This window comes from Carcharodon carcharias, chromosome 18 (assembly GCF_017639515.1).
Source record: "Carcharodon carcharias isolate sCarCar2 chromosome 18, sCarCar2.pri, whole genome shotgun sequence".
Taxonomy (NCBI): Eukaryota; Metazoa; Chordata; class Chondrichthyes; order Lamniformes; family Lamnidae; genus Carcharodon; species Carcharodon carcharias.
In genome coordinates this window covers 97,272,299-97,299,498 of record NC_054484.1, presented here as the reverse complement: position 1 = coordinate 97,299,498, position 27,200 = coordinate 97,272,299, and the positions used below count along the sequence as shown (strand labels likewise).

General features: G+C 43.7%; 1 protein-coding gene across 5 annotated transcripts in view; it reads left to right on the top strand.

Annotated features, from left to right (window-relative positions):
- Positions 1-23,313, top strand: part of rcbtb1 (regulator of chromosome condensation (RCC1) and BTB (POZ) domain containing protein 1) — a 65,899-nt gene extending 42,586 nt beyond the window's left edge. For 3 of the 5 annotated variants that reach the window (XM_041211285.1, XM_041211286.1, XM_041211288.1), the window contains 5 exons: positions 5,023-5,213; positions 7,524-7,650; positions 7,737-7,888; positions 12,880-13,010; positions 22,851-23,313. In XM_041211285.1, coding sequence (XP_041067219.1) covers positions 5,023-5,213; positions 7,524-7,650; positions 7,737-7,888; positions 12,880-13,010; positions 22,851-22,991 — 742 coding nt within the window. In that variant the 3' untranslated portion in view covers positions 22,992-23,313. Of the gene's footprint in view, positions 1-5,022; positions 5,214-7,523; positions 7,651-7,736; positions 7,889-8,814; positions 8,920-12,879; positions 13,011-16,486; positions 16,544-22,850 lie in introns of those variants that run through there. The other 2 variants (XR_005945852.1, XM_041211287.1) reach the window with 2 other exon arrangements.
- The last annotated feature ends 3,887 nt before the right edge of the window (positions 23,314-27,200 follow it).

Genomic DNA, 27,200 nt, shown 5'->3' with positions numbered 1-27,200 from the left:
CATGGCCTCTACCACCAAGAAGGACAAGGACAGCAGCTACGTGGGAACACCACCACCAGAAGTTCCCCTCCAAGTCATACACCATCCTGACTTGGAACGAAACCACCATTCCTTCATGTTGCTGAGTCAAAATCCTGGAAGCCCCTCCCTAACAGCACTGTGGGTGTTCGTACACCATGTGGACTGCAGCAGTTCAAGAAGGAGGCTCACCACCACTTTCTCAAGGACAATTAGGGATGCAAAATAAATGCTGACTTAGCCAGCGATGCCCACGCCGCATGAACAACTAAAGAAAAACATGCTGCTTTACATACAAAAAAAAATCGCTTAAGCCATAATCTTCCAAAGCTCTTTCAATTCTGGAATTGATCCTCTAAATTATAAGATTGCAAATGTAACCCCTTTATTTAAGAAAGGTGAGAGAGAAAGCAGGACATTGTGGACATGTTGGTCTAACATGGCAGAGTTATTGAAATCCATAAATAACAGCATCTTGACTTGGCGCTTGGAGAAATTTGAGCTGATTAGACAGAGTCAACTGGGTTTGTAATGGATAGGTCATGTTCGATGAACCTCATTGGATTTTTGGAGGATGTAACTAACATAGTAGACAGAAGAATGCCTATGAATGTACATTATATGGGCTTGTAGAAGGCATTTGAGAAGGCTCCCCATAATATTAATGCACATGAAATTGAGGGCAAATTATTGGTCTGGTTTGGAAACTGGTTAGGTGGTGGAAACCCGGGAGTAGGGATAATGGATTTGCACTTGAATTGGAAGGATATGGTTAGTGGTGTCCCATGAGAATCTGTGCTGGGTCCTCAACTGTTTATTAAATTTATTAATGACTTAAGATAACACAATAGAGAACCATATAGTCATTGAGCTGGAGGTAAAGCTGCTGACACTGATGCATGGGTGGGGAGGCACTGCATGGGGGAAAATATCTGGACATTTCGTACCAGGATGCAGTCACAACCTTTCGGTTAAGGTCTTCTGATTTGGTCAGGGACAGGATGCTGTGACTGCAAGTGAAGTAGGTATGGGGGCCCAGAAGGTAGAAGTGGAGGAGCTTCAGCCATTACAGTTGTCCAACAGGTTCGAGGTTCTTGCAGCCTGTGTAGATGAAACCAGTGGCTGCAGGGAGGATGAGCAAACTGACCATGGTGCTATGATACAGGAAGCCATTCAAGTAGGGGGAGTTAATAGGAATGTAGTGGTAGTTGGAGACAGTGTAGTTAAGGGGATATACAAAGTTCTCTGCAGCCGAGGGTGGGAGTCCAGACGACTGTGTTGCCTGCCCAGTGCCAGGGTGTTCAGGATATCTGCTTTGGGCTGGAGAGGAACGTGCAGTGGGAGGGGGAGGATCCATTGGTTGTAGGTACCAACGATACAGGTAGAAAAAAGGTTCTGCTTAGGGAGTATGAGCAGCTAAAGACTAAATTAAAAAGCAGAATCTCAAAGGTAATAATCTCTGGATTACTACCTGAGCTACGGACAAATTGGCACAGGATAAATCAGATTAGAGATTTAAATGCGTGGCTCAAGGATTGGTGTTGGTGAAATGAATTTTGATTCATGAGGCACTGGCACCAGTCTTGGGAAAGTGGGAGCTGTACCGTTGGGATAGCTTTCATCTGAACCATGATGGGACGAGTGTTCTGGTGAGTTATATAACTAGGCTTTAAACTAAATATTGGGGGAAAGGGATCAAGTTTGGGAAGATGTGATAAATTAAATAAAGAAGACAAGACAAAAGAGCAAGATAGGAATAAGGGAAATGGTGATCAGAGCATGACAGGAAGGGACAGACTGTACATACTGCGTGCACCAGCAGATAAGGCTAGAGGCTACAAAAATAGTAAAAAGGCAGGACTAAAGGCTCTATATCGGAACGCATGTAGCATTCGTAACAAAACAGATGAATTGAAAGCACAAATAGAAAAAAAATGTATGACCTGATAGCCATTACAGAGACATGGCTGCAGGATGACAAAGACTGGACCTGAATATTCAAGGGTTCATGACATATAGGAAGGAAAGGAAGCTTGGAAATGTTGGATCATATCAAACGCTGACAACCAATTGTTATATTGGTATGCTTGCAAGTGTCCCAATGAGGGCAAGACGAAAAGCTTAGACATGTCTCTTTTTTCAGCAATACTCAAGTATGTCTGTTTGTGCCACATCAGCAAGAGTGTTGAGTCAAAGTGAGAAGAAAGGGTTGAGCATAAATTATAAGGAAACAAAATGCCTAGTAGTGTCCAAAAAGAATGTTATACCAGAATGTAAGATCACAGGGAAGAATGAAAAGGTCACGCTGGCAGACAAATTTTGTTAGTGAGCAAGTATGTTAACATCGGACAGAAAGTGTGATCGAGAAATAAGACAAAGGTTAGAATAACCGAAGCTACATTTCAAAACATTAAAAAGGTTATGAGCAACTTAAAATTAGCCATGAAAACAAAGCTGAGAATCTAGGAATGCTACATCACACCCAGTTATCATAAAGAAGCGAATGTTGGATGATCAGTGAAGCAATGCAGAGAAGAATTGAGGCTGCAGAGTGGTGGTTTTTAAGGTGAATAATGAAAATATCTTGGACAGTTCACAATACCAATGAACAGGTGCTACTAAAACCTGAGACCAAAAGAACTCTGCTGGCCAAGATCAGGAAGAGGCAGCTGGAATTTCTTGGATAGCTAATAAGAAATCATGGTTTAGAAAGTCTGAGTCTGATGGAAAAGATCGATGGGAAAAAAGATAGAGATCGACAAAGAATGTTCTTTCCAAAATGCCTCGCAAACTGGATTAATGTACCACCAATGAAGATGACCAATGTTTCTAGAGCAAGGTTAACAGGGTTAACCATTGTTGCCAGTGCCCTCTTGGGGAATGATACCTGAAGAGAGAGATAGCAGGACACTTAGAAAATCTCAATACAATCAGGCAGAGTCAATATGGTTTTGTGAAAGGAAACCATGTTTGACCAATTTATTGGAGTTCTTTGAGGAAGTATTAAGCAACTTGGATAACAGGGGACCTGTGGATGTGCTGCACATAGATTTCCAGAAGGAATTTGACAAGATCAAAGATTACCACGCAAAATAAGAGCTCATGATGTGATTGGGGGGGTGGGGGGTGGTAACATGCTAGCATGGACAGAGGTATGGTTAGCTGAAAGGAAACAGAATACGCATAAATGGGTCTTTTTGGGTTGGCAAGATGTGACAAGTGGAGTGCCACAGGGATCAGTGCTGGGGCCTTAACTATTTATAATTTATATCAATGACTTGGATGAAGGGATCGAATGTATGGTTGTTAAATTTGCTGATGACACAGAAGTAGGAAAGTAAGTCATGAAGAGGACATAAGGAGTCTGCAAAGGGACAGAGGAAAGTTAAGTGAGTGGACAAAAATTTGCCAGATGCAGCATAATGTGGGAAAATGTGAGCTTGTCCACTTTGGCAGGAAGAGTAGAAAACCAGTATATTATTTAAATGGAGAGAAGACTAAAGAATGTGCAGTACAGAGGGATCTGGGTGTCCTGGTACACGAATCACACAAAGTTAGTATGCAGTTCCAGAAAATGGTGATGGCGGCAAATGGAATCTCATTGCAAGGGGAACGGAAGAAAAAAAGTAGGGATAAAAGCAAAATAAAAGCAAAATACTGCATATGCTGGAGATCTGAAATAAAAACAGTAAATGCTGGAAAAACTCATCTGGCCTGGCAGCATCTGTGGGGAGAGAAACAGTTAATGTTTTGAGTCCCATATGATGTCTTCAGCACAGGTTCCAAAGAAGATTGATATTGGCATCAAAATATTAACTCTTTCTCTCCCCACAGATGCTGCCAGACCTGCTAACTTTTTCTAGCATTTTCTGTTTTTATTTATGAAAGTAGGCATGTTTTGCCTCAGTTGTACAGGGTGTTGGTGAGACTACATCTAGAGTACTGTGTTACAGTTTTGGTCTCCTTACTTGCAGTGTACTTCTTGCTTTTATGTTTTAATCTTTAGTTAGGGTGTTTCTACTGCTTATAAAAGGAAACAAAGAAAATTAATGGGAGATGAAATTGCTTTCATACTTCTGGATTGGGAAGTCTATTCTTGCCTAATCCAACCTTGTCCTTCAGAAGCCAGTGTTATTAGTGATCACTTATAGCAGAATTGTATTAATCTGGGCATTCTGCAGAAAGTGATAACTTCTCTTCAATGAGTTCATGCCTAACAAGCGAAACTTAATTTAGATGCAATCTGTACCAATTAAAATGTACATATTTTAATCTCCTCATCTCATCTAATTCTCATCAGTTGGACATGCCTAGCTATATTTGCCATGGTGGGCTAACTTGCTTAAAGTATTTTTCAGGTGGAAACGCCCCAGGCATTTTTCACTCTTTTGAGATTGTTTTAATGAAAGATCTTCAACCTGAAATGTTAATTCTCTTTCTCTCTCCACAGATGCTGCCAGACCTGCTGAGTTTTACAAGCATTTTCTGTTTTTATTTCAGATTTCCAGCATCTGCAGTGTTTTGCTTTTGTTTCTCTTGCACTGTTTGTTGTGTGCGCTTATTTCCTGTCTTCTCACCCTCTGAAAAATGGAAGAGTGTCCCTCGTACCCTGACATGGAAGATGGTATCTGGATAAGATGAATTGTGTCCATCTTTCCGGTCCCTTACTTCCGTTTGTCCCATTCGTTGCCAGCGAATGCATTGTGATCTTGGATTGACCATCCGTTCACTACCTTGACGGAGCACTGAAAGTAAATTTAGATTTTTGGCAGTTCTTCAACCAAGGATATCAGCATTACTTAGAACAATGTAAAAGAGTCGACCAATCTACTGATCCTCTTTTTTAAATTGAAGGTATAATTAAGCTGCATGCTGAGAGGAATGTGGCAAAGTGGCATCAGCTCAATCATAAGCACCTACTAATCCAGGAGAAAACTTTTGCCTGGAACATTTTGTACTTTATCACCTGCCCTCTCACCTCTTTTCTGTGCTCTCTGTCTGTAGGATTGTGGAGATTGCCGCCTGCCATTCCACTCACACCTCAGCTGCTAAGACCCAGAGTGGTCAGGTGTACATGTGGGGCCATTGCCGTGGCCAATCAGTCACCTCTCCACGTCTCACTCACTTCTCCTGTACGGATGATGTGTTTGCCTGCTTTGCCTTGCCAGCAGTTACGTGGCGCCTCTTGTCCATAGGTAAGATGATCAGAGCTTAGTGAATGCACACTGACAAAAAAATCTGAAATGTTTTAATTTGATTTGTAAACTAACTGACTTCTTTCTTGAACCTGCATTTTATTTTGGTCCAGTAACAAATTTGTTACTAAAATAATTATTTCAATAGATAATTAGATCACGGAATCTTGTAGTACTGGAGGAGCTGAATCATCGCATTGTCCCTGTGCTGGTTATTTGAAAGAGTTATCTAATTAGTCCCGTTTCACCCTTATGCTTACCATAGCCCAGCATTTTCCTTTTTAAATATAAATCCAAATACCTTTTGAAAGTTGGGATTGAATCTGCTTCCACCATACTTTCAGGTGGTGCACTCCAGATCACAGTCCATGTCTAAATGCAGCAAGACCTAGTCAATGTCCAGGCTTGGGCTGACAAGTTGCAAGTGTCAGGCAATGACCATCTCCAACAAGAGAAAATCTAACCATTACCCCTTGACATTCAATGGCATTGCCATCTCTGAATCCCCCACTATCAACATCCTGGGGGGGGTTACCATTGACCAGAAACTGAGCTGGACTAGCCATATAAATGCTGTGGCTACAAGAGCAGTTAAGAGGCTAGGAATCCTGCAGCGAGTAACTCATCTCCTGACTCCCCAAAGCCTACCCACCATCTACAAGGCACAAGTCAGGAGTATGATGGAATATACTCCACTTGCCTGGATGAGTGCAGCTCCATCAACACTCAAGAAGCTTGACACCATCTAGGACAAAGCAGCCTGTTTGATTGTGACCCCCTCCACAAACATTCACTCCCTCCACCATCGATGAACAGTGGCAGCAGTGTGTACCATCTACAAGATGCATTGCAGAAACTCACCAAAGCTTCTTAGACAGCACCTTCCAGATCCACGATCACTGCCACCTAGAAGGACACGAGCAACAGATACATGGGAACACTACCACTTGGAAGTTCCCCTCCAAGCCACTCACCATCCTGACTTGGAAATATATCGCCGTTCCTTCACTGTCGCTGGGTCAAAATCCTGGAACTCCCTTCCTAACAGCACTGTGGGTGTACCTACAGCACATGGACTTCACTGGTTCAAGAAGGCAGCTTACTACCACCTTTTCAAGGGCAACTAGGGATGGGCAATAAATGCTGGGATGGGCAATAAATGCTGGCCTAGCCAGCGATGCCCACATCCCTTAAATTAATTTTTAAAAACTTGCATTAAAATGATCTCATCTTTCCCACCCTGATTCTTTTGCCAAAGGTCTTAAATCTGTGTCCAATGGTTATTGACCTTTCTTATCTATATTGATTGTGTTACTAATATAATTGAAATCAAGACAGTAACAATTAGTTTTCAGATTTCTGTGCCTCAATTTTTTCCTGCAATTGTTTACACTTGTTAAATATGTTCCCTTTCCCCTGTCTCCATGCAATATAATTTTTTCAGATGAATTTTTAGTACAATTGGAAACTCCAAAATAAGTAGCATGTCCCCAGATTGATCCTTTCGATGGCACAACTTATTTTGTCAGGGCATCTGTGGTGTTGCTAGCACTTGCCTTTATCAGGCTGGGTGACCGCTTTGCAGAACACCTTCAGTCTGTCCGCAAGCACTACCCAGATCTCCCTGTCGCTTGCCATTTCAACACTCCACCCTGCTCTCATGCCCACATGTCCGTCCTTGGCTTGCTGCATTGTTCCAGTGAAGCTCAATGCAAACTGGAGGAACAGCACTTCATTTTCCAATTAGGCACTTTACAGCCTTCCGGACTGAATATTGAGTTCAACAATTTTAGATCATGAACTCTCTCCTCTATCCTCACCCCCTTTCTGATTTTCCTTCTCTTTTTTGTTTTTTCCAATAATTTATATAGATTTTTCTTTTTCCACCTATTATTTTTAAATGTATTTCCATCCATTGTTTTGTCTCTACCTTTTAGCCTTTTTCGATTCCTTCACCCCACCCCCACTAGGGCTATCTGTACCTTGCTTCTCCTGCTTTCTATCCTTAATTAGCACATTCCTTTAGATAATATCACCACCTTCAACACCTCTTTGTCCTTTTGTCTGTGACATCTTTTGGTTATCTCCACTTATCACTGGCCCTCTATCCAGCTCTTCTTGTCTCCCCCCCACCCTTTAAACCAGCTTATTTTTCACCCTTTTTCTATTTTTCCTTAGTTCTGTTGAAGAGTCATGGAGACTCGAAACGTTAACTGTGTTCCTCTCCACAGATGCTGCCAGACCTGCTGAGTTTTTCCAGGTATTTTTGTTATTGTCTTGCCTTTATCACTTCATTTTCACTTTCTATAGAGCAGGATGATCATCTGACTGTAGCTCAGTCTCTGCACAAGGAGTTTGACAGCTTGGAAATGTCAGATTTAAAGTTCTGTGTGGAAGGAAAATTCATCCATGTTCATAAAGCTGTTCTAAAAATCAGGTACTGCTTTAAAATTTCATATGCCAATGCTTTATAGGAATTCAAGACAGTTCTACTGCCAATGCTATTTCCTTTCTTACCCCTAGATGTGAACATTTTCGAACTATGTTTCAATCCTACTGGAGTGAAGATGAAAAAGAGGTGATTGAGATTGACCAGTTTAGCTACCCTGTGTACCGTGCCTTTCTAGAATATTTGTACACAGACTCTGTCAACCTACCTCCCGAGGATGCAATAGGTACCGTAATGTCATTAGCCTCTCTTTGTACTGACAAGTCTCGTGAAGAACAGCATAATTGCCGACTTTTTTTATTTGCTTGCTATGTTCTGTTCCTTGGTACAGCAAAGACAGAGATCTTTCTTTCAACAATTTCTGTAGCAGACTGATCCATTACCTTCCTCTTTTTTTGGTTCCTGGTAGTTTTCAGTAATTGCTTCAGGAGTGCGTCATGGCACATCATTTTCAGTTACCAACAGTAAGTGTCCAAGGGGAAGATTAATTTTTCAATTGCACCCACAAGGATCACATCAATGTGTCAGTCAAATCCAATTCCGTCAAGGTTTCAAAGACAGAACCTCTGACAGTGTCGTACTCCTTCAGTACTGCACTGGAGTGTCAGCTTTTTTTGTTCAAGCCCCTTGAGCAGGATGTAGAGACGACTGTGCTGCCATGGAGTGCAGAATTTCCCAAATGGATGCAGAAAGGCTATTTTTTCTCGGGTAATGTATAGAAAAAAAATAATCTGTTGCCTAAGGTTGACAATTTGTGCAAAAAGCTCAGATAAATTGTGAGCAGGCCTGCTTTGAAGCTGTGGACTGATATCACTGCTCACCTGATGATAGTGAATCAGAGCTTCGTGATTGCACACTGACAAAAAATCTGAAATGTTTTAATTTGGTTTGTAAACTAACTGACTTCTCTCTTGAACCTGCATTTTATTTTGGTCCAGTAACAAATTTGTTACTAAAATAATTATTTCAATAGATAATTAACTCCTCAAAGCTGCCATATTTATTGGGATATAGAGAATATAATTTGAATTTCTGGCAGTCTGTCTTTTCTTATTCCCACTGGATTGTGTTCTAATAGAAGGTCACTAAATCTGCACAATGAATCCTGGTGTGGCAACTCCTTCTGACACATCTTTCTTTTATTATCAAAAGACGTAAAGGAATAGGATAAGAAAAATATGAAGAAAATAATGGTTCTAGAGAGTGACAAATCCCCCAGGACCAGATGTTCCCATCCTTGGGCATTAAAGGAAGTAGGTGAGAACACTGCAGATGCCCTAACTATAATCTTTCAAAGTTCCCTCAATCAAGAACCATCCCTTTAGATTGGAAAATTGTACATGGCACTCGAATATTTAAGAAAGGTGAGAGAAGGAAACCAGGAAATTATAGATCAGTCAGCCTAGCATCTAGGCTGTCAGGAAATTACTAGAGTCTTTAAGTGACTGAAGACATTTTCAGTTGATTAGAGAGAGCCAACATGGATTTATAAAAGGTTGGTCATGCCTGAAAAAGCTGACTGAATATTTATTTAGAGGTGATCAAAGTATTGGACAGGGAACGGTCTATGGATGTTATTTATATGGACTTCCAGAAAGCATTCAGTAAAATTCCTTATGAGACTGTGCCGAAATTTGAAGCTCATGGAATTAGAAGGCAAGTTATTGACCTGATGAGGAAATTGGATGAATGGCAGGAGACAGACAGTAGCGATAGTGGGTGGGTACTCTAATTGGCAGGGTGCGATGGGTAGTATTCTGCAAGGATGTCTTGGGGATCTCAGCTATTTAGTAATGTCTTATATGTCTTAGAGCCAGACCTTTTAGGAGTGATGTTAAGAAACACTTCCACATGCAAAGGATGGTAAAAGTTTGGAATTCTGTTCTGCAAATGCATTTTATGCTAGATTGGTCGTTCGTATTAAGTCAGAGATAAATTTTTATTAGCCAAAGATATCAAGGGATATGGGGCAAAGATGGGTATTTGGAGTGAGTTCGCAGATCAGCTGCGATGTGGCTGAATAGCCTATCCTTGATCTTCTGTTCCGTTGCTCCTACGTCAAGGTCCCAAATACTTATGAACAGAAAGGTATGGCCGTTGAGCTGCTTTTTGGTAGTTTTGGCGACTGCAAAACTGATGATCAGATTATTGGATACTTTACCTCCATCTGAACAGTTATACAGGGCCTTAATGTGTTATTCAAAAAACACGTTCCCTCTCCCCCCTCCCTACCCTCTCCCTGTGCCCTCCCACCCTACCCCCTTACTCTCTCCCTCCCAACCCCACTCCCTCCCTCCCCCTCCTCGTCCCATCCCCGCTCCCCATCTCTCCCCCGCTCCTTCCCTCCCACCCACCCTCGCTTCCCCCTTCCTCGCCCGCCCTCCCTCCCTCCCCCTCCCCACTCCCTACTTCCCTACTTCCCTCTCCCTGCCCCCTCCACCCTTGGTCCCCATTCCCTCCCTCTCTCCATCCCTCCTTCCCCTCACCCCGCTCCTTCCCCTCTCCCTGTTCCCCCTCCCCTCTCCCGGCCCCCTCCTTCACGGCTCCCAGTTCCCTCCCTCACCTCTTCACCCCTCCCCCTCGCTCCCTCCCTCCATCCCTCCCTTCTCTCCCCACTCGCTCCCTCCCACTCCTTCCCTCCCTTTTCTCCCCACTCCCTCTCTCCCTGTTCCCTCCTTCCCTGCTCCCTCCCTCCCTCCCTCCCCGCTCTCTCCCTCCCCTCTCCCCGCTCTGTCCCTCCCTCCCATCTCCCTGCTCCCTCCCTCCCCTCTCTCCCTTCCCTCCATCCATCTCTCCCCCTCCCCACTCCCTCCCTCCATCCCTCCCTTCTCTCCCCATTTGCTCGCTCCCTCCCGATCCTTCCCTCCCTTTTCTCCCCACTCCCTCCCTGTTCCCTCCCTCCCCCTCCCCCTCTCCCTCCCTCCCTCCCCCTCCCCCTCTCCCTCTCTCCCTCCCCTCTCCCTGCTCCCTCCCCTTTTCTCCCTGTTCCCTCCCTACCCCCTCTCCCTCCCTCCCCTCTCCCCCCTCCCCCCTCCCTCCCTCCCTCTCTCCCCACCCCCTCCCTCCCTCCCTCCCTTTCCCTCCCTCTCTCCCCAATCCCTCCCTCCCTCCCTCCCTCTCCCCCCCATCCCTCCCGCTCTACCCCTTCCCTCCCTCCTCCCTCCCCACTCCCTGCCCCCCTGCTCCCTCCCTCTCTCCTCGCTCCCTCCCTCCCTCTCCTCGCTCCCTCCCTCCCTCCCTCTCTCTCCGCTCCCTCCCTCTCTCTCCGCTCCCTCCCTCTCTCTCCGCTCCCTCCCTCTCTCTCCGCTCCCTCCCTCTCTCTCCGCTCCCTCCCTCTGTCCCCGCTCCCTCCCTCTGTCCCCACTCCCTCCCTCTGTCCCCGCTCCCTCCCTCTGTCCCAGCTCCCTCCCTCCTCCTCCCAGCTCCCTCCCTCCTCCTCCCAGCTCCCTCCCTCCTCGTCCCAGCTCCCTCCCTCCTCCTCCCAGCTCCCTCCCTCCTCCTCCCAGCTCCCTCCCTCCTCCTCCCAGCTCCCTCTCTCCCCCTCCCACCTCCCTCTCTCTCCCTCCCCCCTCCCTGCTCCCGCCTTCCTCCCTCTGCCTTCCTACCTCCCACCCTCCTACCCTCCCCGCTCCCTCCCACCTGCCCTCATTCTTCTGTTCCTGTGTTCCTGCCTTTGTACACAGCAATGTCCCAAATACATATCAAATGAAAGAAATGGCCAGTTATTCTGATTTTTGGTAGCTCTGGTGACTGCATAATTGATGATCAGATTATTGGATGATACTCTGCTCTCTTTTACCCCCATCTGAACAGTTATACAGGGCCTTTATGTGTTAGCCAAAAAGACAGCAATACTGTACATCCTCAGTACTACATTGAATTGTCAGCCTGGAATATACGCACCAATTGTATCGTGAGGCTTGAACCCGCAATCTTTTGATTTAGAGCCACAACTTTCATATTAACAACTGACCCAAGCTGATGCCTCGTACCCTGATTCTTGAAGTCTGTTACCCAACTGCATTAATGTTTTCATGCTCAGTCCGCTGCTTAACAGATTATTGCTGACATTTATCATTCTTTGTTTAAAGAATTTCCTGTAAATTACTGACCCATCACCCTTTCCTCTCCAAAGTCCTTGTACATGTTGTCACCTCTCAAACCCATGCCCATTTTTCCTGCAACTTTATGTTTGAGCCTCAGCCATCAGTTTCCATCCCTGCTACAGCACTGAAGCAACTCTAATTAAAGCCATAAGTTACATCCATTGTGAACATGGTGCACTGTCCCTGCTGATCCTTCTTGACTTGCCTGCAGCCTTTGACATGGTTGTTGAGACTGTCCCACTCCAATGCCGCTCCTCGAGTGCCCAGCTGCTTGTGACTGCCCTTTGCCTGGTTCCATTATCTATCCAGTCATTGCAAGAGATTCTCTAGCTTTGGCTTCTCTTCCTGCTCCTACACCTTTACCTTTGGTGTTCCAAGGACCCATCCTTGGCCCCTTCCTACTTCTCATCTGAGTGCTGCCCCTCAGTGACGTAATCAGAATGAAAATGTCAGATGCCACCTGTGCTGACTGCACCCACTTCATTGCTTTTAAATATACTTGTCACTAATTAAAGTTCATGCCCTCTTACCTTTCCTACATCAATGGCCTGCATTTACCCTTTCTAACCAGTTTTTGAAAATGTATATATATCTCAGGATCTTTGCCATTAACTGTTGCCTCTTTACACTTCAGGGATCGAACTTTTCTATTTTTTCCCAAATTTGGGATTATTTTAGTTGTTCTTCTGCTTACGCTCTCCAATATTTGTACAGGTTTTTGTAGCACAGTGCCGAGAATCAAATCCTGTGCTGCATGATGTCAAACACATTGCATTGTAAAATGTCATTTTAATTTGTCATGCTTTTTATTGTTTGCTCTCCATTTATATCTCCCTGTTCATCGTTCTTCGATTTGTACTCTTTGTTATCACACCCAAAGGTTTTGTCGGTATCGCCTCTTTCATGTGTTGGTATGAATGCGTGTTATGATTTCTGTTTAGTTTGCTGATTGCATGAATTGTGTGACTTGTGGAAGCGACAATTAATGTACAACCTGAGAGGTTCTCTTCCATTGACTTTTTAAAGTAGTATTTTTGCTTGAGTTTAATTTTTACACCCTTTTACACAGGTTTTTACACCTTGCAGTCACACTTAGATGTATTTTTCACAGGGCTCCTGGATCTGGCTACTTCTTACTGTGAAAACAAGGTGAAGAAACTGTGCCAGGAGATAATTAAGAGAGGTATTACTGTGGAGAATGCGTTTTTATTGCTCTCAGCAGCTGACCGATATGATGCCAAGGTGAGAACACGTGAAGTGCTGATATTGTGGTTGTTAAATTGAACTAGATTCCATACTCATGGTTAGCACAGTTTTTTTGTGAACTCTTATTCTGCACCAGATTTTTGTATGTCCAGTAACCACCAGATTAGAGATGTTTTTCTCAATATATCTAATCATAAATATTGCAAGTATACGAATTTAATGACCATAGCAAGACAAGGCTGTTTGGCCCATGAGCCCAATTTCATACAGAATCCCTCTTTGATTTGGTTTTGGATTTGCATCCTCCTCCCCTCCGACTCCAGCCCCTCCCCTCCGACTCCAGCCCCTCCCCTCCGACTCCAGCCCCTCCCCTCCGACTCCAGCCCCTCCCCTCCACCCCAGCCCTTCCCCTCCGCCCCAGCCCCTCCCCTCCGCCTCCCCGCTCCTGCCCCCCCCCCCCCCCTTAGAGGATGTGAGGCAACCCACCTCCACAACCCTCCCAGGCAGTGCATTCCAGTCATCTATGTCATTTATATAAATGACAAATAATAGGGGACCCAGCACAGATCCCTGTGGTACGCCACTGGACACAGGCTTCCAATCACTAAAACATCCTTCTGTCATCACCCTCTGCCTCCTACAACTAAGCCAATTTTGAATCCACTTTATCAAATTACCCTGTATCCCATGTGCATTTGCCTTCTTTATAAGTCTCCCATGTGGGACCTTGTCAAAGGCTTTGCTGAAATCCATATAAACGACATCAACTGCACTACCCTCATCTACACACCTGGTCACCTCCTCAAAAAATTCAATCAAATTTGTTAGGTATGACCTCCCTCTGACAAAGTCATGCTGACTATCCCTGATCAAACCTTGCCTCTCCAAGTGGAGATAGATTCTCTCCTTCAGAATTTTCTCCAATAGTTTGCCTACCACTGATCTGTAGTTCCCTGGCTTATCTCTACAACCCTTCTTAAATAGTGGAATCGCATTAGCTGTTCTCCAGTCCTCTGGCACCTCTCCCATGGCCAGAGAGAAATTAAAAATTTGGGTCAGAGCCCCTGCGATCTCCTCCCTTGCCTCCCTCAGCAGCCTGGGACACAAATCACCCAGACCTGGAGATTTATCCACTTTTAAGCCTGCCAACACCTCCAATACCTTGTCACTCTCTATATCAATTTGCTCAAGAACCTCACAGTCTCTCTCCCAGAGTTCGTTACGTTCATCCTCACTCTCTTGGGTGAAGACGGATGTGAGGTATTCATTCAACACTCCACCGATGCCCTCTGGCTCCACCCATAGATTGCCCCCTTGGTCCCTAATGGGCCCTACTCTTTCCCTGGTTATCCTCTTCCCATTGATATACTTATAGAATATCTTGGGATTTTCCCTACTTTTACCAGCCAGAGCTTTCACATATCCCCTCTTTGCTCTCCTAACTGTTTTCTTAAGATCCACCCTGCACTTTCTGTACTCCACTAATGCCTCTGCTGATTTGTTTCCCTTGTACCTGCTAAAAGCCCCTCTTTTCCTTCTCATTGTATCCTGAATATCTCTGGTCATCCACGGTTCTCTGGGCTTGTTACTCCTTCCTATCACCCTAGAGGGAACATGTTGAGCCTGTACTCTCCCCATTTCCTTTTTGAACACCCCCCACTGTTTTTCTGTTGATTTCCCCACAAGTAGCTGTTCCTAGTCTACCTTGGTCAGATCCTGCCTTGCCTTTACTGAACCCTGCTCTCCCCCAATCTAAAATATTTTTTTTACAACTTGTATATTTCTTTGTCCTTAACAAGCTTAAATTGTACCATGTTGTGGTCGCTATCACTAAAATGCTCCCCCACCTGTCCGGCTTCATTCCCCAGAATTAGGTCCAGCTATGTGCCGTCCTTTGTTGGACCCTCTGCATATTGACCTAAAAAATTCTCCTGTACACATTTCAAGAAACCCACTCCACCCAAGCCCTTAACACTATGTCTATCCCAAATAATTATCCCCTTTTTTATCCCTAAACTCTACCCACAAAGCTTCATTTGATGCCCAAGATATCATCTCTCCTTACTGCAGTAACTGACTCCTTAACTCCTCTTTTACCCCGTCCCCTGTCTCGTCTGAAGATTCCATATCCTGGAATGTTGAGCTGCCAATCCTGCCTCTCCCTCAACCACATCTCAGTGATGGCCACTATATCACAATTCCATGCGTCAATCCTCACCGTGAACTCATCCGTTTTACCTGTAATACTCCTGGCAGTAAAAAAGAGGCCATCCAGCCTTGCCTTACTCCCTTGAAACTTAATGCAGCTGTACTCCCTCTGAATTGATTGTTTTACTGTATTATGATGTGTCCCTATTCTGTTAACATTCTGTGTCCCCTCCCCCTGCCAAATTAATTTAAACTCCTCCCAACAGCACAAGCCAACTCGCCCACAAGGATGTTAGTCCCACTCTAGTTCAGATGTAGACCATCCCGCTTATACAGGTCCCACCTTCCCTAGAAATGATTCCAGTGATCCAGGAATCTAAAACCCTTCCTCCTGCACCAACTCTTAAGCCACGTATTTATCTGCGCTATTCTCCTCTTTCTGTGCTCGCTAGCACGTGGCACTGGGAGTAATCCAGATTACAACCTGAGAGGTCCTGCTTTTTAGTCAACTGCCTAACTCCCTGAATTCGTGATGCAAGGCCTCATCCCTCTTTCTACCTATGTCATTGGTACCAACATGTACAATGACCTCTGCCTTATCACCCTCCCCTTCAGGATGCCCTGCAGCCATTCAGTGACATCCTGGAACCTGGCACCAGGGAGGCAACATACCATCCTGGAGTCACGTTGACGGCCACAGTAGCGCCTATCTGTTCCCCTGACTATAGAATCCCCTATTACTATTGCTCTTCATCTCTTCCTCCCCTCCTGTACAGACAGGCTGCTTGTGGTGCCAGAAGCTTGGCTCTGTCCGCACTCCCTGGAGGAACCAGTGCCCTCATCAGCCTCCAAAATGGAATACTGATTTGCGAGCAGGACCCCAGGGGACTCCTGAACTACCTGCCTGTTCCTCTTGGACTGCCTAGTGGTCAACCATTCCCTTCCTTCCTCAAGTCCCTTCAGCTGCGGTGTGACCTCCTCTCTAAACATGCTATCCATGACGCTGTCAGTCTCGCAAATGCTCCACAGTGTCCCCAGCCGCTGTTCCAGCTCTGAAACCTGAGCTTCCAGGAGCTGCAGCTGGACACACTTCCTGCACACATGCTGGTCCCGGGCATTGGAAATGTTCCCAGCTTCTCATATGGAGCACGAGGAGCACACCACGGCTTTGAGCTCTCCTGCCTTGACTTATCCCTTTAAATTAAACCTTTTAAATCAATTACTCTAGGGCCCTTCTTTCCTGATCCTTGTTACAGAATGTACAAACTATAAACCACAAAAAGACCTTAAACAATAAGCAATAAAAGTAGTAAATACTTACCCGACCTTACCCACTACTTACCAGGCATTCCTTTCCCTTGTAGACTCCACTGCTGCAGCAGGGCAAGACCACTCTCTGAAGATTTAAGAAGTTGGATAGCAAAGCAAAAATGCAAAGAGCACCTCTTCCCCTGTGCACCGAATTCCCACTGTGCACCAAATTGCCAATACCCACACTCACTCTGACTGTGTCTCACTCAGGATGAGGTCCTTCCCCTGCTCGTGTGCAAGCACAATGACCTCTTTCCCCCTCCTCCCTGCCCCCATCCCCCTCCCCCTCCTTCCCTAGTCTCCCCAACCTTGCCCCAATCTCACCCCTACCCTTGCCACACTCTCGCCCCTAACCTCACCCCTTCCCCCTCCCCTCCCTCGACACCCCCTCCCTCTCTCCCTTCCCCCTCCCTTCCCTCTCCCTCCCCTTCCCTCTCTCCTTCCCCTCTCCCTCTTCCCTTCTTCTCCTCATGCCCCTTCCCTTCCCTTCCACCCTTCCCCCTTTTAACCCCCCACCCCCACCCTCTCCCCACCCTCGGTCTCCCCTCCCCTCTCTATCTCCCCTTTCCTTCGCCCTTCCTTTTCCCTCTCCCCATGCATCCCTAGTACCATTGTAGTAAGTCTCCTCTGCACCTTCCCTCTGGCCTGATATTCTTCTTAAAGTGTTCTGATTTTTCCACAATAATCCAGCTGGGGCCTAACCAGTGATTTATAAAAGTTTATCATGACTTCCTTGCTTATGTACTCGGAGTCTCTATTTATAAAGTTGAGGATCCTGTCTGCCTTTTTAACAGTCTACTCCTCATGTCCTGCCACCTTTATTATAGTGTATGTGTATGGCCCCAGGTCTCTCTGTTCCTGCATCTCCTTAAAATTGTGCCATTTCGTTTACATTTCCTCTCCCCAGCCTCCCTTTCAAAATGACTCACTTCATACTTTTGTGCCTTGAATTCCAGCTGCCAGATTGTTGTCTATTTCACAGCTGCCCTGATGACTGTCATGTTCCTCCTCACCATTTACTACATTTCAGAGTTCCGAACGACTTGCAAACTTTGAAACTATGCCCTCTGTAGCCCAAGTCATTTATATATATATATATATATATATATATATATCTATCAAGAAGGCAAGTGGACCCTCATATGGACTTAATTGCAGGGTTCATGTTCCTGAAATATTAGGATCAGTTTTGGGGCAGGAGGAACTTTTAGCAATTATCCTAACAGATTTGGGAATATAATGTGTAAAGTGCGGAGTGGCAAGGGTTCCCGAAGTATTTATAAGACAACATTCTTGAAGCATGAAGTGGGTGATGTTTCAGCAGGAGAGCATTTAAGGAAACAGAGACACAATATCATTAGGTTTTGGTGGGAGAGCATTTCGGAAACAGCGATGACAATATCATTAGAACTGTGGAAAAGGACGAGAAACAATCAAATGTGAAATTACTCAACTTCAAGTGGGCTAATGTCAGGAGTTATAAAGGGATCTGGCCCAGGTGGATTGGAATCAAAAGATTTACAGGTGAAGCAGTAAATAAGCTATGGCAGCTCATCAAAGAGCAGGTGGTTCAAGTACAGTCTAGACACATTCCCATGAGGGAGAAAAATAGAGCTCCCTGGAAGAGAAGTTAAAGTGAAACAGAGAAAGAGGCTTCTCAGGATAAATATCAGGCTCATAATTCTGCAGAGAACCAAACTGAATACAAAATGAAATGAGGGACAAAGAGATTGTATGAGAATAGATTAGCAGGTAGCATAAAAGAGAACCCAAAAGTCTATTATATAAATAGTAAAAAGGTAATCAAAGGAAGGGTGGGGCTTATTAGGCACCAAAAAGGAGATCACCTTTCGGAGGCAAAGAGAATGCCTGAGGTACTAAATGAGTACTTTGGCAACATGCTCTTCTCTCAAAGACAGATGCAATGATATTGTAAAGGAAGAGGTATTAGGGAAATTGGAAAGGATAAAAATAGATGAAAAGGATATATTAAAATGGTCGGTAGCCCTCAAGCTAGAAAAGTCACCAAGTTCAGTAGGAATGCGTTCTAAATTGATAAGGGAAATGAGGGTGGAATTTGTGGAGGCTCTGACCACAATCCTCCTTGGATATGGGGGCTGGCATCAGAGGAGTGGAAGATTGCAAATGTTCCACTGCTATTCAACAAAAGGGAGAATGATAAATGTGGGAATTACAGACCAATCAGCCAAATGTCAGTGTTGGGGAACATTTAGAGACATTAATCTGGGACAAAGTAAATCTGCACTTGGAAAAATATGGTTTAATAAGTGAAAGCCAGCATGGTCACTAAAGGTAAATTGTGTTTGACTAATTTGAATGAGTCCTTTGATGAAGTAACGGAGAAGGTTAATGATGGTAGTTCAGTTGATGATGTATATGGACTTTCAAAAGATGTTTTAATTAAGTACCAAGTAATAGACCTGTTAGCAGAAGTGAATTCCATGGGTTTAAAGGGACAGTGATTGCATGGAAACAAAATTGGCTAAAGGGCAGAAAGTTGAGAGTATAGGGGAATGGTTTCTCAGAAAATGTCACCTTTCTCCCCCCCCCCATCCCATTTCGCCAGATCCAGTAACCAATCCTAATGCTCCTATACTCACTAACATTTGACACTGGGAGTCCTCCAGAGATTACTCTGAGATCCTGCTCCTTAACTCCCTGCCTAGCTCCTGAAACTCTGTAGGAACCCTTTTCCCATTACTGATTCCACTGTGGACCATGACTTCTGGCTGTTCCCTCTTCTCTCTGCAAAATGTTCTGCACCTGTTCAGTTTTGCCCTTTACCCTGGCACCTGGGAGGTAATGCACCATGCAGAACTCATGTAGGTTGTTGCAGAAACACCCATCTATCCCCTGACAATTGCATCTTCTATGACCACAGCAATTATAGTTATAGGTGGAGACTGCTCAGTTCATCGTGTTTCTGTAGGGCAATCCAGTCAGTCCCATTCTGCCACACTATTCCTGTAGCCCTGCAGGTTTATTACAATGGCCCCTGTAATTTCCTTTTGATTTCTACACTTTGTTGGACCTCCCTGTGCAGTATAGTGCCCCAAGGCACGCTGGGTCTGCTCTTGACTGTATTCTTCCAAGGTGATTTACATTCATTACTGACTTAAGTATCCTCCACTCCTAAAGGATATCTACATTGCCCACCTCTTCTTACCCTGGCAAATGGCCATCCACTATCTATCCTCCTGAACTCCCTGTAGCTGCTGGGTGACTACATCCAGGCACATGCATGCTCCAGAAAATTCTCAGCCTCTTGTATGGCCTGCAGTGACTCCAGTTGCTCCTCAAGCTCAAGCAACTGGAAGCACTTCCTCCACGTGATGCTATCCAGGACACATGATGGGTTCTGGAGTTCCCAAGTGGCACAAGAATTGCAGGCAGTGGGTCTCAAGCCTCTCATTATTTTGTGAGAAGTTTATCTATGAAAAACAAATAGCATTTATAAAGCACGTTTAATGTAGTAAAACATCCCAAGGTGCTTCACAGGAGCATTATCAAACAAGTTTTGACACAGAGGAATATTAGACTAGGCGATCAAGAGCGTGATCAAATAGGTAGGTTTGACAGAGCTTCTTAAACAGAAAGAAAGAGAGAGAGATAAAGAGGTAGAGACAATTAGAGAGAGAATCCCAGAGGCCAAGGCTCAGGGATCTGAAGGTACACCTGCCAATGGTAGAGCAATTAAAATTTTAGATGTGCAAGAGGCCAAAACTGGAGAAGTGCAGAGATCTAAGTGTTGTGGGGTTGGAGGATGTTACAGAAGGGCAGTGCCATCAAGAGATTTGAAATTATAAACATTTTAAAATTGAGGCATTGGCAGAATGGGATCCAATGAGGGTTGACAAGTGCAGGGGTGATAGGCAAACAGAACTTAGTGCAAGTTAACTTACAGGCAGCAGAGTTTTGGGTGAGCTCAAATTTATGAAGGGTGGCAGGACGGCTAGGAGAGCACTTGAACAGTCAAGTCTAGAGATAACAGGCACAAATGAGCATTTCAGTAGTAGATGAGCTGAGACACAGCAGAGACGGGCAATGTTACATAGGTCATATTGGCGGTTGAGTCAGAAACACATCAGAGTTAAATATGCCACCGAGGTTGCAAATGACCTCACACAGTGACCAGGGAGAGGGATGGAGTTGGTAGCTAGGGATTGAAGTTTGTGGTGGGCACCAAAGGTTATGGTAGCGGAGGGGGTCAAGAGAACTTATGGTGAGGTAGAGCTGGGTGCCATCAGCATACATATGGAATATATATGTCGGTATACATGCACACATTTTTTAGTATCCCCTGCTTCCGATGTATTATTTCTGCATATCAGATTTTTACTTAATGCAATTTGCAACCCATGTTGGTACCCCAAGCTTATTAATTTTAATCTTACCCCCTTCGATCTAATTAATTACTCTGATCATTTATATATTTACTTAATTATTGTTGTCCCTTGGTTTTAAATTACTTAGGATGTCCTTCCCTCTCTGTACCAAATTTCCACTCTCACTAATTGATATACAATTAACATACAACATATTGCAGTCATCCATCACTGAGTTCCATAAACCCAAATTCTGTATAACTTTCCTCATACTTATTGTTTTTCACTTGTTTCTTACCACTGGATTTGGCACTACCCATGGCTTCAGTTAAAGTGCTTGCGATGGCAATATGATGTTGTTTCAAATACTTTTCCATTTTAAGGTAATTTATTCACACTATCAAAGCACATAAAGCTACCTAGTACTGAGAAGTTCTGGCCAAGGAACTTCCAGGGAACACTTTTCCCTTAGCAGATAACCAGCAGCTGCTGATCATCTGTATTTCAAGTAAAGTCCCCACAAGTAAAGTCCCCAAATGCAAGACATCAGCTTAAACTCTCAGCATGTGGTATAACTCCAGACAAGATCAAAAATGCTGTCCAACTAAAGTTTAGATGCTCTAATACGAAGCAGATATTTTCCTATCAACTGCCATAGCCAAAACTTTTTTATTTTCTTTTGCCGCTGCTCATGCCCACCGGAAAGGTTGTGCGGCCATGTTCAAACTGGCTGCACAAAGCCTAAAAGGATTCTTCAGATTGGCTCATTGACAGCACATCATGTGGCAATTGGATGAGGATCCTGTCAGTTACTAGCTGCACGTTCTTGCCCATTTGGAGGATATTTCCCCTTCTGGGGGAGACTAGTGCACTGTTTAAAATTAGGGTCTCCCATTTAAGACTGAGATGAGGAGAACTTCTTTCTCTCTCAGGGTTGTTAGTCTGTGAAATTCTCTTCCCCAGAGAGCAGTGGAGGCTGGGTCATTGAATATATTCAAGGCTAAGTTTGACATTTTTTTTGACCAACAAGGGAGTCAAGGTCTATGGGAGGGACAGACAGAAAAGGAGTTGAGGCCACAATATGATCAACCATTATCTTATTTAATGGTGGAGCAGGCTTGAGGGGCTGAATGGTTAACCCTGTTCCTAATTTTTGTACTTGAAATATTTCCAACTGAATGCGATAGTGGCTGCAAGTGAGGATGTGCTTGTGGGAGTGGTGCGCACTCACAGCAATAATGATTTAACCCACAGGCTCTCAAATATGCTGCTAATAATTACATTTACTTCAGGGACCTCCACTATTCCTCACACCACCTCCTGACCCGACCCAACCCGGAGAGTCTCTGCAATTTAAAAACCATTGCCCTAGGATAATTCATCCTTCAAATCACCCCAGAAATGGGAGAGAGTTCAAGTAAAGGGCTTTGTGTGATAATATTTGGAAACGTCAATCAAACAAGTTTAGTAGCTAATATAATAACTTTGAATTGGCAACCTGTTTTTCCCTGGTTCTGTGGGCTGTGCCGTTGGCTGCAGTGTAGAATGTTCCCTTTTCTCTGCCTTCACCCTAAATACATTGATTACTTATTTTCAGAAATCGTTGCTTCAGAGTGCATTTTTGCTTGTATTTTCACCATAACTCTTTGTGCAGGGGTTCCGCTCATATGGCACCAGCAACCTTCTGGTATCTAGTGAATCTTCATGTGTTACCCAAAGCACCAGTGCAACAAATGTCCACAGGCTACTCAACCATTAGAGATATCAGAATTGAGCTGAATTCTGTCCTCCCCTCTCCCCTGAAAGCACAGATGGTGTCAAGTGGAAACCAAAACCATGGCTGATGGTTTTCCTTCTCCCTAAGGCAGTGACGGCTGAGATAATTTGTAGTTATCACCATTCTTCTATTAGTCTCTCTAGCTACAGATTTGTAAAATACAATTTTCTAGCAAAAGTAAGCAACTTTTAATGTATTGCAACAGAGTTGGGTGATATGTGATCACTCAAAACATGTTCAGTGCTCCCTTGTACTAAGGAAGTATTAATTTGAAATTCCTTCTTACGTGTCTAGGATTTAGAAGAATTTTGCTTCAAATTCTGTATGAATCATTTGACTGCAGTCACCAACACTGATGCATTTTGGCAAATGGATGGAGCTCTCTTGAAAGAATTCATTGGAAAAGCAAGCAAATGTGGAGCTTTCAGAAACTGAATTAGTTGTGTAGATATACTCAAGTGATGTTACACATGCACTTTTTCCCATAACTTAATGGAAAATTGATACAACTTTTGTAGAATATTCCAACTAGCCTAACTGTATAAAGTTATACAACTGCCAGTGTGATATGGATAACAGATGGATATAAAGGTTTGGCATATTCGCAGAAAATTGCAGTCACATAAATTAATTTGTCCAATGTGGTTGAAAAGATTGGACTTCAATTGTAGCTCATTGCTTGACTGCACTTAGTTTCCTGGATGTACATAATTACATGTCTGATCTCTTGTGCAGCAAATAAAATGTTTATAATGAACTTACATGGTCATGTATATAGTTTTTCTAAATTAGCAGAGAATTGAAGCGTTCCTTTTTTAGCGTGACTGTGACTCCATCTCATTTTGAATCGGGCATCAATTTGGCTTCACAAACTTGATGAACGGAACCAAATTGCTGTCAAGCTTCCAAAGAAAAAGTCTTGGCATGGCCAGAATGTTAACTCCTTATTTTTTAATTGAAATATGTGAAGATCCTATGGATAGACCACCAAGGCTATGCTTTCATTGGTGGGTATCGGTTACAATCTTGTTGTAATGTAGGAATTGCATCTGTGCAACTCCTTTCATGCATTTAATTCTAGATATTGGGGATACCTTAGTGTGTTTACCTGCAATGAATCTTAATAGGAGGACCTTGCAAGAAAGAAAACTATCAAAAAAAAAAGTTTGATATCTACACCACACTCGTATGGGTACACAGTTGATTTTAAAATGAACTCAATGTCAGTCATGTTTTCAAAGGGCCATTCAGATTGTGTGCTATTACTAACATAGTGAGGTTACTTTACAACTGCACATTATATTTATCTTCTAGTTCTGGACATGGTGACTGCAGATTGTCCTCCAATTTTAGTATTCCATGCTTTGTGGATTTATTTGGGATAATGGCATTATGTTAAACTCTACAAGCTGATAGTGCAAAAAAAAAGTGACGTCTTGTTTTTAGATATTGGAAATTTGACCCAGATCATGAGCAAAGCTGATGCATTCATTTGTGAATTATAAGAACACAAGAAATAGGAGCAGGGCCTGCTCAGTCATTCAATAAGATCATGACTGTTCTGATTGTAGCTTTAACTTCACTTTCCTGTTGATACCCCATAACCCTTGACTCCCTTGTCAATCAAAAATCTATCTAACTCAGCCTTGAATATATTCAATGATCCAGCATTCACTGGGTAAGAATATTCTAAAGACTAACTCAGAGAAGAAATCCCTCTTCATCTCTGCCTCAAATGGGAGACCACTTTTTTTCAAACTGTGCCCCCTTGTTCTAGTTTCCCCACGAGACGAAATATCCTCTCAGCATCCACCCTGTCAATCCCCCTCAGAATCTTATATGTTTCAATTAGATCACCTCTCGTTCTTCTAAATTCCAATGAGTATAGGCCCAGCCTGCTCAATGTTTCATCATAATACCTTTCCTATAGAAAGTGAGTCTAGCGAATTAATAATGGAAATTTAGGAGATGCAGATGAATTGAACAGGTATTTTGCATCCATCTTCACTATAGAGGACACAAGTAACATCTCAGAAATAGCTGTAAATCAGGAAATGGAAGAGAGGGAGGAACTTGAGAAAATTACAATCACAAGGGAAGTGACACTGAGCAAATTGTTGGAGCTGCCGGCTGATAAGTCCCCGGGTCCTGATGGATTTCATCCTAGGGTCTTCAAAGAAATGGATGGTTTATGTGTTGGTTTTCGTTTTCCAAAATTCCCTAGATTTGGGGAAGGGTCCATCAGATTGGAAAATAGTGAATATAACCCCTTTATTCAAAAAAGAATAGAGACAGGAAGCTGGAAACCACAGGCTAGTTAGCTTAATATCTGTCATAGGGAAAACATTAGAAGCTATTATTGAAGATGTTATAGCAGAACACTTAGATAAATTCAAGGTAATTAGGCAGAGTCAACATGGTTTTGTGAGAGGGAAATCGTGTTTAATAAACTTATTGGAGTTCTTTGAAAAAATAACGTGGGGTGGATAAAGTGTGGATGTACTGTACTTGGATTTCCAGAAGGCATTTGACAAGGTGCCACATCAAAGATTATTGTAGAAAATAAAAGCTTGTAGTGTAGGGGGTAACACATTGGCATGGTTAGAAGATTGGCTAGCTAACAGGAAACAGTAGGGACAAATGTGTCTTTTTCTGGCTGGCAAGATGTAATGAGTGGTGTGCTACAGGGATCAGTGCTGGGTCTCAACTTTTTACAATTTATATAAATGACTTGGATGAAGGGACCGAAGGTATGGATAATAAATTTGCTGATGACTCAAAGCTAGGTAGGACATGGGGAGACTACAAAGAGATATAGATAGGTTAGGTGAGTGAACAAAGATCTGGCAAATGGAGTATAATGTGAAATTGTCCATTTGGCAGGAAGAATAAAAAATATATTTAAATGTTGAGAGATTGTAGAGCTCTGAGATGCAAAGGGATTTTGAGAGCACGAATTACAAAAGCTTAGAACACAGGTACAGCAAGTAATTAGGAAAGCTAATAGAATGTTATTTTTTATTGCGAGGGGAATTAAATGCTAAAGTAGAGAGGTTATGCTTCAGCTATACAGGGCATTGATGAGACCACAATGGAGTATTGTGTACAATATTGGTCTCCATATTTAAGGAGGGATGTAAATGCATTAGAAGCAATTCACTAGACTAACACCTGGAATGGAAGTGTTGTCTTTTGAGGATAGGATGGGCAGGCTAGGCTATTTATTGTCTGCTGGAGTTTAGAAGAGTAAGAGTTGATTTGTTTGAAACACAAGATCCTGAGGGGTCTTGACAGGGTGGATGTGGAAAGCATGTTTCCTCTTGTGGGAGAATCTGGAACTAGGGGGTCACTGTTAAAAATTAAGGGGTCACCCTTAAGAATGATGAGAATTTTTCTCTGAGAGCTGTGTGTCTTTACAACTCTCTTCCTCAGAGTCTTTGAATGTTTTTAAGGCAGAGCTAGAAATAATCTTGATAAGCAAAGGGGTGAAATGTTATTAGGGATATGTGGAGTTGAGGTTGCAATCAGATTAGCTGTGATCTTCTTAAATGGTGGAGCAGGCTTGAGGGGCCAAGTGGCCTATTCCTGCTCCTAATTATGTTCAGATAAGACAACCCCCTCAACCTAGTGCACCTTCTCTGAACTGCTTCCAATGCAATTATGTCTCTCCTTAAGGTGACCAAAACTGTATACTGTACTCTAGGTGTCGTCTCATCAATGCCCTGTCCAGTTGCAGCAAGACTTCCTACTTTTTCACTCCATTCCCCTTGTTATAATGGCCAACATTCCGTATGCCTCCCTAATTACCAGCCGGTACCTGCATTCTAACTTCTTGTGATTCATGTACAAGGACACCCAGATCCCTCTGTACTGCAGCCTTCTCTACTCTTCTCTCCACTTAAATAATATTCAGTTTTTCTATTCTTCCTACCAAAGTGGAAAGCCTCACATTATACTCCATCTGCCAAAACTTTGCCCACTAACTTATCTATGATTGCACAATGTTCAGCACCTTTTGCGACTCCTCAGATACTGAAGCAGTCCATATCCAAATGCAGCAAGATCTGGACAATATCCAGGCTTGGGCTAACAAGTGGCAAGCAACATTTGTGTCACACGAGCCAGGCAATGACCATATCCAAGAAGAAAGAATCTAACCATCACCCTTTGACTCTTAGTGGGGGATTCAGTGATGGTAATGCCATTATCAATATCCTGGGGGTTACAATGGACCAGAAACTGAACTGGACTAGCCATATAAATACTGTGGCTACAAGAGCAGGTCAGAGGCTAGGAATCCTGTGATGAGTAACTCACCTCCTGACTCCCCAAAGCCTGTGGATTGTAAATATTTGAGGACCCAGGACTGAACATTGTGGCTCTCCACTAGTTACAAGTCACAAGTCAGGAGTGTGATGGAATACTCCCCACTTACCTGGATGAGTGCAGCTCCAACAACACTGAAGAAGCTTGACACCATCCAGGACAAAACAGCTCCCTTGACTGGCACCCCTTGCACAAACATTCACTCCCTGCAGCACCGACACACAGTGGCAGCAGTGTGTACCATCTACAAGATGCACTGCAGAAATTCACCAAGCCTCCTTAGCCAGCACCTTCCAAACCCACGAACACTACCATTTA